The 13,267-nt window shown below is 48.2% G+C and overlaps 1 protein-coding gene across 5 annotated transcripts in view; it reads right to left on the bottom strand.

Annotated features, from left to right (window-relative positions):
• AFAP1 (actin filament associated protein 1) overlaps positions 1-13,267 on the bottom strand; it is a 187,692-nt gene that overhangs the window by 85,192 nt on the left and 89,233 nt on the right. For all 5 annotated transcript variants that reach the window (XM_008018005.3, XM_008018009.3, XM_073012530.1 and 2 more), the window contains exon 5: positions 3,526-3,737. In XM_008018005.3, coding sequence (XP_008016196.2) covers positions 3,526-3,737 — 212 coding nt within the window. The remainder of the gene's footprint in view (positions 1-3,525; positions 3,738-13,267) is intronic.

Below are 13,267 nucleotides of genomic sequence, written 5' to 3' on the forward strand. Positions count from 1 at the left end.
CCCCCGTTTGTTTACCTGTACTACTTGGGGCCAAAGCATACCTCCTAACAGTCCAAGAGGGCAGATCTGGGTCCTGGAGTGCAGTGGCACAATCTCGGCTCACTGCAAGCTCCGCCTCCTGGGTTCACACCATTCTCCTGCCTCAGCCTCCCGAGTAGCTGGGACTACAGGCGACGCCACCATGCCCGGCTAATTTTTTGTATTTTTAGTAGAAACAGGGTTTCACCGTGTTAGCCAGAATGGTCTCGATCTCCTGACCTCGTGATCCACCCACCTGCCTCAGCCTCCCAAAGTGCTGGGATTACAGGTGTGAGCCACCATGCCTGGCCCAGGGAGTTTCTTAAACTTCTGTTTCCTCATTTGCAAAACGTGTTTTGCAGTTATTGTTATTATTATTTTATTAAATCATCAGCAACAATAACATCTGCTACCAAGTGCTGAGTTTCAACATCATATGAGGCATTTCAAGCACCTCAGTCGGCACGGTGGCTCATTCTGCAGATTATGAAACCGGGTGCAGCTGGTTAAGTCACCTGCCTGAAGAGTCAGGCAACCTGAAAAGCGACAGACCAGGACTCCAGCCCCAACTGTGCACGTGCAGAGCCTGCATCTTGACTCTAAACATTCACTGATGAAGGAAGGAATGATGAATAGACAGCTATTTTCAGAAGGGATTTCTAGAGTCCTTTCCTGGTTTGTTTCGTGTGTGTGTGTGTTTTGTTTTTTTGTTTGTTTGTTGAGACGGAGTCTCACTATGTTGCCCAGACTGGAGTTCAGTGGCACAATCTTGGCTCACTGCAACCTCCGCCTCCGGGGTTCAAGCAATTATCCTGCCTCAGCTTCCTGAGTAACTGGGACTACAGGCGTGCGCCACCACACCTGGCTAATTTTTGTATTTTTAGTAGAGACAGGGTTTCAGCAGATTGGCCAGGCTGGTCTCAAACTTCTAACCTCATGATCCGCCTGCCTCAGCATCCCAAAGTGCTGGGATTACAGGTGAGCCACAGTGCCTGGCCTTCCTCTTTTGCTGTTCTAAATCCAGTACTTTGAAGTACACAGATAAGAAATATATCTCCTTTTTAAAAACTCAACTGATCTGAAAAGGAAGAAAAAAATACCTCAACTAACCTCAGATTTTTTGCATTTTGAGTACATATAAAAAGAAAGGTGAAAGGCAACTAATCGTACAATGGAAGGAATCGGAAAGGGAATTTTATTTTTTTATTTTGAATTGTGTAAACCTTTGTAATCGACACATAATAACTGCACGTATCCATGGGGTACAGAGAGACGTTTTGATACATAAAATGTTTAGCGATCAGATTAGGGTAATTAGCATGCCCACCATCTCGAACACTTATTTCAGAAAGGGAACTTTATAACATATTCCTCCTTAAGTTAAACGTCTCACAAGAGATATGCTATAAGCAATAGGACAAGCTGCAATCTGGCAGTCCCAGCAGGCTGGATTTCCTGGGAAGCCGCCTCTACAGCAGACAGCAGCATGCAGGAGGTTCATGAACCGGCGTCCTGAAGACAACACCAGGAGCAAGGAGAGGGAGGAGTGGGGTGGGCAAAGATGCCCAGTTTGAGTGGCCTCAGGGATGGATACCACCATGACAGCTCTGGGGCTGGAAGGCCCCATCAGAGCTGCCCAGTGAGTCTGGGTCTGTACCTCCCACACACACACACTGAATGCAGACCCCTGGGGAGGGAGCTTGGCCTTGGTCTCTAGGCCCCTCTTCAATGCAGACAGTCCCCGAGGTGGGTTCACCAGTCCTGCCAAGGAAATGAGACCTTCAGTCCTGAAGCGGGAATCTGGGTACATCACAGTACCCACCCCAGAGCTACCTGAGCACAGAAGGAACAAGTTCCAGAAGGAGATACAAAAAAAGCTGTTAATGGCGGTAACTTGTGGGAAGACAGACTGGGAACGTTTAGGGGAAGAACACGGCTTTTTCTTTTCTGTGCTGTTTAAACTTGGAAAGCATTTGCTTTTATCACTGTTCATTATTTTTTATGCCGATGGGGGTCATCTGGGCCCTGAATGACAGGTCACTTTTGAAAGGAAAAAAGCTTCATCATAAAAACAACTTTGATTCTGCATTTGACCAAAGACAGTGCTTTAACCTGCTTGTCCACTAATTTCTTCTCAAATATTCACAACTACTCTAAGTCGTAGGTATTATCATCCTGGTTTTGAAGGGGAAAGCTGGTAGGAGCCCAAATAGAAGACAAAGCAGGGGATGGGGGAAGAAGTCAGGGTATGAGGGAGAGGAAGGCAGGGGAGAGGGACCAGGGACTCAGAACCCCAAACCGTTAATCCCTACGCACAAGCACGAAGCTTCCCTCACTGGATTTGGAAGCTTCTCTTTTAAATGAAAGTTGATTATGCATTTCTAAAACATTTATATAATATATCCACATCTTGTAGCCATTATATCAGACTGTAAATAAGGACCACATTAATCTTCTTTTTCTCATTTTTTAATATTCCCTATGGCATCATTTTTGGCACATTCTAAATCTGGGAGAAATTCAGGCCACACTTGTGGAAAAAATATGTACTCTGTTTAAAAAACTGAACAAAAACATTAAAAAATATATAATATCCTAGGAACCTAGTTTAAAAAAAAAAAAAAAAAAGATTCCCACAATTTGAAGACGAAGCCTGGATTTACCAAAAAAAAAAAAAAAAAAAAAAAAAAGGACTATCTGTTCCACTAGAGTGCTCTACAGAAACATAAATTCTCGTTTTCTAATTAATGATATAATCTTGAGCAAAGTTTCCCCCAAGGTTAATCTGAAGGAAGAACAAAAGGCAAAAACATACTCTTAAAGTTCATAATTCCAATAACCAACCACGGTTTCTAAAAAAAGGCAGGAGGCAAAAAGGCAAGGTGGAGAGGGAGTGGGGAGGAGGGAGGAGGGAGGGATGCCACACAGCGTCCTCCTGGGCTGCAGCCTCCCTGCTGGGACCTCCACTAGAATAACCCCACAGCAAGGTCCAGGTTCTCCCCTTCCCTGCTTCTCTGTTCCTTACTTGTCTTCCTGTTCTGCCTCTCAGATTAAAAAAAAAAGAATTGGCCCCAAGCTTTCCAAAAGAATTTCCTTTCTGGCTGCTCCCCGTCCCACTTCTATGAGCTGGCTTTGAGGAATCCACTGACTCATTACAAATGAGAAAATCCATCTTGCAACTCCTGGCAAGTTAAAATCTTGTGCATTTCCACAGACGCAAACCACAGGCACTGCCCGGGAATGGGAATGATTTTGTCTGCTGGCTGCTTTTGGAGCTGGGAAACCAGCAACCTTGAACACACAACATGGGTGGGTGCTCCCTGACAGTGCGTGGGGGCCCCCGGCGTGGGAGCCCCCGGCGTGGGACTGCGGCGAGCTCAGGGTACCTGGCTGAGGTCTGAGTGCTGCCCTTCCTGCACAGTTGATGTTAATGGTGACTGGATATAAACTCCATGGCTTTTGAGTGTAGCAATCTTACAAAAATGCAAGTGATTCCAAATGTCTTACCAGCAGCTTGGTGTCTTTGATGACGCAGAGCAACTTGGTCCACTGGCCGAACCGCTTCTTCCGCAACAAGAAGGCGCAGATTTTGGCGTCCTTGACCAGGTCCATGGAGGCCTCCTCGGAGGGCCACTGGTGCCGGGTTTTCTTCCCCTTCCCATCCTCCTCCTCTTCATCATACGATTCATAAGAGCTGCTCATCGCATCAGAATCATAATCTGTAAAAAATAAACATACACTGGTAAAAGGACTTTTTTACCTTGAAGTTTACCCCTGGGCTCAAGAGCACAGCATCATGTTTTTAATCACCAAGTAACTGAATGAAAAAGGGACTTCTGCTCCTTAAGGGATAAAACAGTAATAACAAAACCACAATGCTAAGACTTGGGCAGTGGAAACTCAACGAAAAGTTGAAGTGCCTACAAATTCTGTGTTTATAAAAACTGTTTCTAGACTGTTTCATATGGACCGGACCCTACGCTGACGCGACACTGGCTTGACAGACTCCTCCCCACATTCTTGCCGGACGAGCGCCATCCTCATTCTGCAGTGTGTTCCGCCACACGGAACTCTTGCCCATGGACGTCCCTTGCCCTCCTGCGTCCATACCTTTATGTCACAGTCCTCCTGAGGCTGCAATCTGCCTCTCCCTGCTGGCATCCCCACACGCACAACATCTCTGACACTCAAGATGCCACCAACGGCCACCTCTCCCTTCTGGGGCATCCTGGGAACTTTCACAGAAATGTACGCCTGTCCTTCTAATGATGCCCATCTCACTCCGTGACACACTGGCATGTATACTGCTGTGACTGACAGTTTCCCAAACATATCGCCCCTCCGTCACCTCAGGGTCTCTGCATGTGCCACGCCCCCTAGCAAGCTTCCTGTCCATCCACTTGCCCTCCTGCCCTTGCCTGGTAAGTGCTCTCATCTTTCGGGGTTTAACTTCCTGATACCTCCTCCAGCAAACCCTCCCTGAATCACCAAAGCTGGGTGCTATGGACTGACCTGTGTCCCCCCGGAAATTCAAGTGTTGCAGCTCTAACCTCAATGACTGTATGTAGAGATAGGGCTTTTAGGAGGTTACTAAAGTTAAATGAGGTCTTAAGGGTGGGGTCCTAATCCCACAGGTCTGGTGGTCTTATAAGAAGAGAGAGAGACCTCTGTCCCCACCATGTGAGGACACAGTGAGAATTTAGCCATCTAAAAGCCAGGAAGAGGCCTCACCAGAACCGAACCGTGCTGGCGGTCTAACCTAGACTCCAGGACTGACGAGCTTCTGCTGTGGAAGCCCCGAGTCTGAGTCTCCACATGGCCCACCACAGAGCAGATGGCAGCACACCTCAACACTGACCCCCACTGCAGGCTGTAAGCCTCCTGAAGAAAAGGAGACCATCTCGTTGGAGGTGATCTCCCCAGCACCTAACAAAGTACAGGGCAAGTACCCAAGTAACTGTAGAAGGAAGCACTGTTAAATGTATTTAAAATATACTGGCAAAGCCCTCGGTAGGGTGAATGGCATAGTAAAAGTGCTTCCTAAATACCAGCGACCGTCTTTCCTCTCGTTACTTTCAGCTGTGCTGGGTGATAAGCTCCCTGAGACAGGATCCGATTCATCTCTGAATTCCCCTCAGGCCCCAGAATCATCTGGAACACGTTTCTTTTTCAAAACATACTTCAGGGATGAACACCTAAATGATAAATGAATGAGAGATAAGGAAAACAATGGCCAATGCGGCTGGCTGTGCAATGCAGCACAAGTGCCAAAAAGGGCAGAGTCTACACAGAAGAGAACACATATCTTTACTTGCTGGAAACTGGAGTTTAAGTTGTACTCAGTAATCATGTTTGTTTTATAATTTCCTTGCAAAGATTCAATACGAACAGGGAGGAATGGAAAGATTTAAGGTTTAAATTGAATTTTCCACAATGAAAAGTCATCCAGGAGGCCAGGTGTGGTGGCTCACACCTGTAATCCCAGCACTTTAGGAGGCCAAGGCGGGCGGATTGCTTGAGCCCAGGATTTCAAGACCAAGCCTGGGCAACATAGCGAGACTCCATCTCTATAAAGAGTAAAAAGCTGGCCGGGCATGGCAGGGCCCGCCTGTGGTCCCAGCTACTCAAGAGGCTGAGGCAGGAGGATCATCTGAGCCCAGGAGTCCGAGGTTGCAGTGAGCTGGATCCTGCCACTGCACTCCAGCCTGGGCAACAGAACAAGACTCTTTTTTTTTTTAAGTCCAGGAAGGATTTTAAGCAAAAACTAAGGAGACTGAAGAGGTAACTTTGGCAACAGCAATAGGAATGGGCTGAAGAAGGGACGAGGTAAGAGACAGGAGCAGCTCAGAGGCCATGAGGGACGCAGTGAGGGCTGACTCAAAGGTTGGAGGCAAACAGAACGTCCTGGTCTGGGTCACAGGTCTCTTCCCCGATTCTCCCCCTGCTTCACATCACCCCTCCGCCCACAGGTGGGTCGTTCTCACTGGCTCCACATCCCCCTCCAACTCACCCCACACACCCATCAGCACCTACACCCACCCAGCACCCCCGCTTCACACGGCAGCCACAGGTGGCTACTCACATTTCAATTTTCATTCAAGTCCCACATGTCAAGTGGATACTGGGGGCCCGGGGGAAAAACGCTCCCCCTGCTGCCAAAGCTCTGCTGGATGGGGGTGGAGGGGCAAGATCTTTACAGTCTAGGGCAAAATGCAAGCTGTCATGGAGCCGGGAACGAGGGGCAGCACACGCAGGGGCACAGGCAGAGAAGATGTCACTTTAGAGCCAGGCCTCAAGACAAGCTGTTGCCAACCAGAGGAAAAGGTCTGAGGAGAAACGCAATGAGCAAAGGCACTGACAAGCATTAGATGCTGCCAAGGCACAGTGGGTCCCTCTCAGCTTCTGGACAGGACGTGAGCGAGGCCACAGAGCAAAGTCCATGGTTACCATGGTTACCCTTGGCTGTGCTAGGAAGGGGCAGGGGGCTTCTGGGGCTGACGGGGTTCTACCCCTGACGTGTATGGTGGTTACACACATGGCTTCTTTATGATAAATCATTGACCATATACTCATATTTTATACACTTTCTGGTAAATGGATTTTACAACAACAGGGTTTTTAAAACAGCGAGCATGGCTAGAACAAGGGTATGTGGAAGGAAACGATGGAACATGAAATGAGAAGACGGGCAGAGGCCAGACCGCAGATCGCGTGCTGTGCTACGATCCAACGTAAACTGAGGGGTTCTGGAGGGGCCATGGACATCATCCTAGCTTTATTTCAGAAAGATTCTCATCGTGGCGTGGAGGACCACACAGCCCTCAGGGCTCGGCCACTTGCTGGAACATCAAGTTCAGTAAATAATGAAGTAAAGATTTAATGAGTCAATTAGTTATAAATGGGAAAACTACCTTTTATTTCACTCATTCGACAAATATGTTGTGAGCTCTACTCTATGCCAGGCACTTTTTAAAAATGATCTCTATTTACATAGCAGGTGCCAGGATAAAGCCATGAAAAGTCAGGCCTGCTCCAAATTTACAAAGGTTTCTCACATCCACCATCTCACTGGACCTCCCAGCCACTTGGAGATGGGCACATAAGACATTAGTCTTACTCCGAGAAAAGGAAGAATAATGCTCAAAGACTGCAAGAGTCATCCAGGATCACAGGCTTGGTGAATGACAGGACTGAAACGTGAACCCAGGCCTTCTGATTTTAAATGGAAAAAGTAAACTATGTTCTAGCAGCCCTTTCATCCTTGGGAATGAGTTGAGGTCTACAGCTATGAAAAAGACAATTAAGTTCATTGTCTTGCCTTCTTCTAAAAGTGTAGAAACAACAGACCGATTTTTAGAAAAACCAGCCAACTTAGCAGCAAACAAGGAACAGCCAGAAGTCACCGAGCCTAAAGGATAATGAACTCTCCGGAAACTATGCTTAGCGATGAACCAGTCAAGAGAACTCTCTGGAAAGTATGCTTAGCGAGGACCCAATCAAGAGAACTCTCCAGAAAGTATGCTTAGCGATGACCCAATCAAGAGAAGAGATTCTCACTCAGGATATCGCTTGGTAGCTCCACCAGCCAGAGCTGTAGTCTAGGACTTTGAGAAGTTCACCGTCTGGGGGACTGGGGTTTTGGATTACATTAAGAGGTAATGAACGCTTTGTGAAAAATTATGAAAAACTCAGAAATGGGGAGCAGGGAAAAGAATTCCTGATTGCCTTCTAGTCTTGTAGTAAGTGGTACAGGTATTCACAGAGATGAACAGGAAGGTCTTATTTCAGGGGTACTCAGAGGGGACATTGATTAGACACCATCAGGTCCATCCCATTCAGATGTCTACACTTCGTGTAGAGTAAGGCAGCAGACCAAAGGGCCAACAACAGAAGCGTGTGAACTCTGTTGAAAGCAGTCAGGACTCTCCAGGGAAATAGAAGCCATAGGAGATAGATAGATAGATTAGACAGATGGATGGATAGACAGATGCTCAGGTGGATAGATGGATGGATCTATGAATGGATGGACAGGTGATGGGTGAGTGGGTGGAAGGAGCGAGGGAGAGAAGGGAGGGAGGGAGGGAGGGAGGGAGGGAGGGAGGGAGGGAGGGAAGGAAGGAAGGAAGGAAGGAAGGAAGGAAGGAAGGAAGGCAGGCAGGTGATTTATTAGGGGGCATGGCTCACGTAATTACAGAGACTGAGAAATCCCATAACAAGACGTCTACCAGCTGGAGACCCTAGGATGCTCGTAGCATGGCTCAGTCCGAGTCCAAAAACCTCAGCATCAGGGAGGCAGATGGTGAAACTCTCAGTCTGAGATGAAGGTCTGAGAATCCAGGAGGAGGGGAAGTGGGGGAGGGCAGCGGTGCTGGTATAAGTCCTGGGGTCCCAAGGCCGGGACGCCTGAAGTTCTGACGTCCAAGGGAGAAAGATGTCTCCCAGCTCAGGGAAAAGAGAGGCCCATCGGCTTTCCTGTGTCTGTCCTCTCTGGGCCTCCAGCCTATCAGACGGTGCTGTCCACACTGAGGTTGGTCTTCCCCGTGTGGGCCACTCAGACCCACACGCCAGTGATCCCTGGAAACACCTCACAGATCCACCCAAAAATAATGCTTCACCAGTTCCCTAGGTCCTCCTAATCTAGTCAACTTCACACCTCAAATGCACCACCACACTCTTCACCAGAAACTAGCTTCATGGGCAGGAATTGCTATCATAGTGTCGTGCTGATGAAATTAAGGAACACTCCAGTAAACTACTATTTTTAACTATAAAATGTTCATTCCAGAAAAAACCTGCATAAAAGCAATGGCAATCCCATACACACTGCACATCAGTGCCAGGAACGGTGCCCTGAGAAGGCGGTTAGGGTGTCACGGCTTTCTAAGGGGCCATGCCTTCTCTCCACCCAAATTACATAAGAATTTATCTTTAAAAGGCACACGAACCACAGACAAAGGTTAAGTGATGAGCAGGTGTTCTCAAGGGGACTGGATGGAGACCCTGCCTTTTCGTTTCAATGCACTGGTTTTGCTGAGGCCATAAGCAGGAGACCCATCAGGCCTCTGTCTTGGTTTCTGACCTCACTTTTCAGAGGCAGCGGAGAGAGGCTGGCAGAAAACACGGCTCCTCTGGGGCAGGAGCTGTGGCCCTCATTTCTCTTGGAGTTCTAGTTCTGGGCACAAGGCTGAGCAAGCACAATATTAGATGTTTCACAATTAAAAAAAAAAAAAAAAAAAAAAAACTTGAATTGAAATTCAGCATAGAAAAATCAACAGAACAAAGGAAAGGAGTGGAAAAAGCACAGCCCTTCATCTATCAGTAAGTGTTTATTGAGCACATATTACCTGCCAGATGCAAAGCAGACAAAAGCCTTGGCCCTCTTTGTTCTCACACTTGGGTGAGGGGGAAAGAGAGGACAAACGGGCTATGGGAGAGTAGGGATGTGTCCAAATAACACAACGCTGAAGTCCGGCTCCTTTCTGGAGCTGCTCCATCAGGTCTCAATGTCGTTTCGTGAGAACGATGGCGGTGCTTGGCAGCTGTGTCTAGCGTTTTCAGACTCACAGAGGGCTTTCCCCTCGATCCTTCCAGCTGCCCCACACAACTCTGTGGAAGGTAAGGCATTTGGAGTGCAGAGAAAAGTTCTCCATCCCACATCCTCACTTTGGCAATATCATTAAACACTTTTCTACTTGAGATTCTTACAGGATCAAAATACAAGAGCTATTTAAGGGCCACGAAGTTTTGAACAATGACTATCCTTCTGCATTACAGATGTTCTGCTCTTTCATGCTGCTGGGACGGTATAAAAGGGGCTGGGGTTGGCGGTGGAGGGCAGTGAGCAGGGGTGGTAGGTAAAGGGATGAGGAGAGAAGCCCTTAGAAGAACTCTGGCTTTAACTTTTGAGTGGGATGGGAAGCCACGAGAAGGCTGTGAATAGAGCAGAGATCTGACTTATGTTTGATAATGGCCAGTCTAAGTCCAAGATCTCACTCTAGAGGAATAGAGTAAGTCATTTAACTTATATGAAACTCAGTGTCTTTAAGATAATCTTGTCTCTCTGAGAGTTATTGTGAGGATAAAATGAGGGACACAGGATAGCTCCCTGTGAACCCAAAACTCCAGAAGCAGGTGTCACGTACTTGTGCACATGCCCATCCAACATCGGGGCCTGAGGAAGTGGGTGCTCATCTCCAAAAACCAGCGGCATTACACAATGTATTTCACACACATACACACACACACACACACACACACACACCCCAAAACATCAGACATGCCATTTCAACCAATCCCCCTGGAGGAGGGAGAGGGAAGAGGGCAAAACAGAGGAATCAGAAAGCTGAAAATAAAACTGAAATCTACATCTGAAACCAAAACACCCAACGAGTGTTGTAGTGAGTTTATGCTATGTCAGCGTAGCTAACTGGAACGCCACTTCCATTGCTCTGTATGGTCTGGGGTAGGGTTGGCCTCAAGAGAAGCTGTGAGGGACCTGGGAGGAAAGAAGGAAACAAGTAGGCCCATCTCTGAGGCCAGCACAGGGCGCCAGGCCCTGCGGAAGCTCTGGTACGCTGCACACCCTGCTGGTGTGGGGCAGCCATGGGCTCAGGTCCCCCCGCTGCTTGCTGCAGGCTCTCCTGCTTCGGTGATTTGGACAACTCCAGAGCCAAGGGTACCTGCATCTTGTGTGGGTCACTCGTGTCACTGAGTCTGGAGGAACTCATAGATGAGTTGCAGTTTGACCCATGGGTTTCCATTTACCCTTGACCTCCTGTGCTTCACGGCCAGCTTTCCTTCCAGAGGGTGGGTCCTACCAGGTGCTCAGGCCACAGTCACCCACAGACTTCAACAGCTTCTGCAAGTGTGCAAGGCTCATCTAGAATAAGTCTTCTATCCACATTGTAATGGTTCTGCCTTTCTGATGAACCCTAACCGCTCCGCAGGCTGGTAATGGACACTCTGGCAGGCTCACCCAGCGGAGGTGAGTGTGGACCTCTGGGCGTTTGGAGCACGGCTACACCATCCTTTACAGAGAACCACCTTAGTTCTGAGGAACTACTTTCGGCTAGCGAAGCCCTGGCAGAGACGTCAGGCTTCACCATGGGGCACCAAGAGAAGAGGAAACCTAAGCCGCCCTGCATGGCCCACAGGCTGTCTGACCCATGAAGGGGCACTCCAGCCTCAAATCAAAGCCGGTGTGTGAGAGCAGGCTCCATCCACGCCAGAAGACGCCAGCGAGCAAGGAGCCCTTAGTCCTGAGAGCTGCCTCCTCCCTCAACAACCATTCACGAACGCTGCCCAATGGTTTAGTTGGATGACTGACAATGGAGAGAAACATGACTAAAAAACAGGTAACAAACAATTGGTCTGCAGAAGATGCTGTCAACAGACCTTCACAAATGGGCACATGATGTAAACAGACCTCAGCAGAAGAGGATCTTGATACTCAGGTAAATACCACCACCCACTGTATCTACATCGGTCAGCCTCATTCCCCATACTCGGGTAAATACCATCACCCACTGTTTCTACATCAGTCAGCCTCATTCCCCATACTCGGGTAAATACCACCACCCACTGTTTCTACATCAGTCAGCCTCATTCCCCATACTCGGGTAAATACCACCACCCACTGTTTCTACATCAGTCAGCCTCATTCTCCATACTCGGGTAAATACCACCACCTACTGTATCTACATCGGTCAGCCTCATTCTCCATACTCAGGTGAATACCATCACCCACTGTTTCTACATCAGTCAGCCTCATTCTCCATACTCAGGTGAATACCATCACCCACTGTATCTACATCGGTCAGCCTCATTCTCCATACTCGGGTAAATACCACCACCCACTGTTTCTACATCGGTCAGCCTCATTCCCCAGTCTTCTTATCCAAATGGGCTCATGTCCATGTGGACATGATGGCAGGAATAGAGGTTATGCATGAACTCAGCAACATGGACTTCACTCCTGGAAATTAATCCGACTCCAGGGACTTCCGAGTATCCTCCCTGCCAACAGCAGATGCCAACATCAACCTCCCCACCTCACCCTCATGCCCTGACACCATCCCTGGGATATCGGCTGGCACCTCATGGCAGGTTGTTATCACTGGTCCACTGCCATCATGAAGAGATCATTAAAATAAATTTGCCTTCTGGGTCCACAGGGCCTTAGGGAATGTCCTGTTCTCCACGATGGGATCCCCACACCATTGCTTCTGACCAGGGAACTCATTTACAGCAAACGAAGTACACGACAATGGCTCTGTACTCAGGAAACTGACTGATCTTGCCACAGTCTCCAGCACCCTGAAGTCGCTTGCCCAATAGGTCAAAATACATATATTTTTAATATCCAGTTAGAGTGCCAACCAATTGGTGACACCTTGTGGGCTTGGGGGCAACAGACTTCAGAGTATCTTCTGGCACTATAGGTTTTGACTTGGTGGTACTGTTTCTCCCACAGCCCAGATTCACAGCCCAAGAATCGAGGGGTGAAACGCGAGGAGCCTCCTCTCCCTATCACCCCCAGTGACCCACTAACAAAATGTTTGCTTTCCTTCCCTAAAATGCTGGACTGCACTGGTCTAAGGGCAAGACAGGGCAATGGTTCCATTAAACTGGAAGCAGAAGCTGCTACCTGGCCACACTGGGCTCCTCATGTCAGCAACAGGCAAAGAAGCGACTCCGGCAGTGGCTGAGGTGACGGACCCCAACCGTGAGGAGCCGTTACCCCACAGTGGGATTACCCCACCGTGGGAGTAAGGAAGAACATGCATGGGACCTGGAAGACCCCCTGAGTGCCCCCTCTGTGTTCTCACACCCTCTGATTAAAGTTAATGAAAAGTCATGACCATCCAATACAGAAGTGCTACTGAAGGTCCAGACCTTTCAGGAAAGGAAGTCAGATCACCCACCAAGAAAAAAACCATGACCAACCAAGAGGTTTGCTGAGGGCAGCGGGAATATGAAAGGGGCAGTAGAAGGAAGTGGTCAATTCTAGCCATGAACACTGACCAGGTGTGGAGACTTAACCTGTTCTAGGCTTTTCTTCCTTGTTTTCATAAGAATATAACTGTGTACACAGAAATGAATTATTCTTCCTCCTTCTCCCAGGCCCCTACCATCTCACATAAGAAGCGCTAACAGGAGTCAACCTTGTATTAATATCTTGGAATCTGGTTTACAGGCTCTAGAAGAGAATGGATGTCATCCAAATGTTGGACAAAGGGGCTCTGTCTCC

This window comes from Chlorocebus sabaeus, chromosome 27 (assembly GCF_047675955.1).
Source record: "Chlorocebus sabaeus isolate Y175 chromosome 27, mChlSab1.0.hap1, whole genome shotgun sequence".
Classification (NCBI taxonomy): domain Eukaryota; kingdom Metazoa; phylum Chordata; class Mammalia; order Primates; family Cercopithecidae; genus Chlorocebus; species Chlorocebus sabaeus.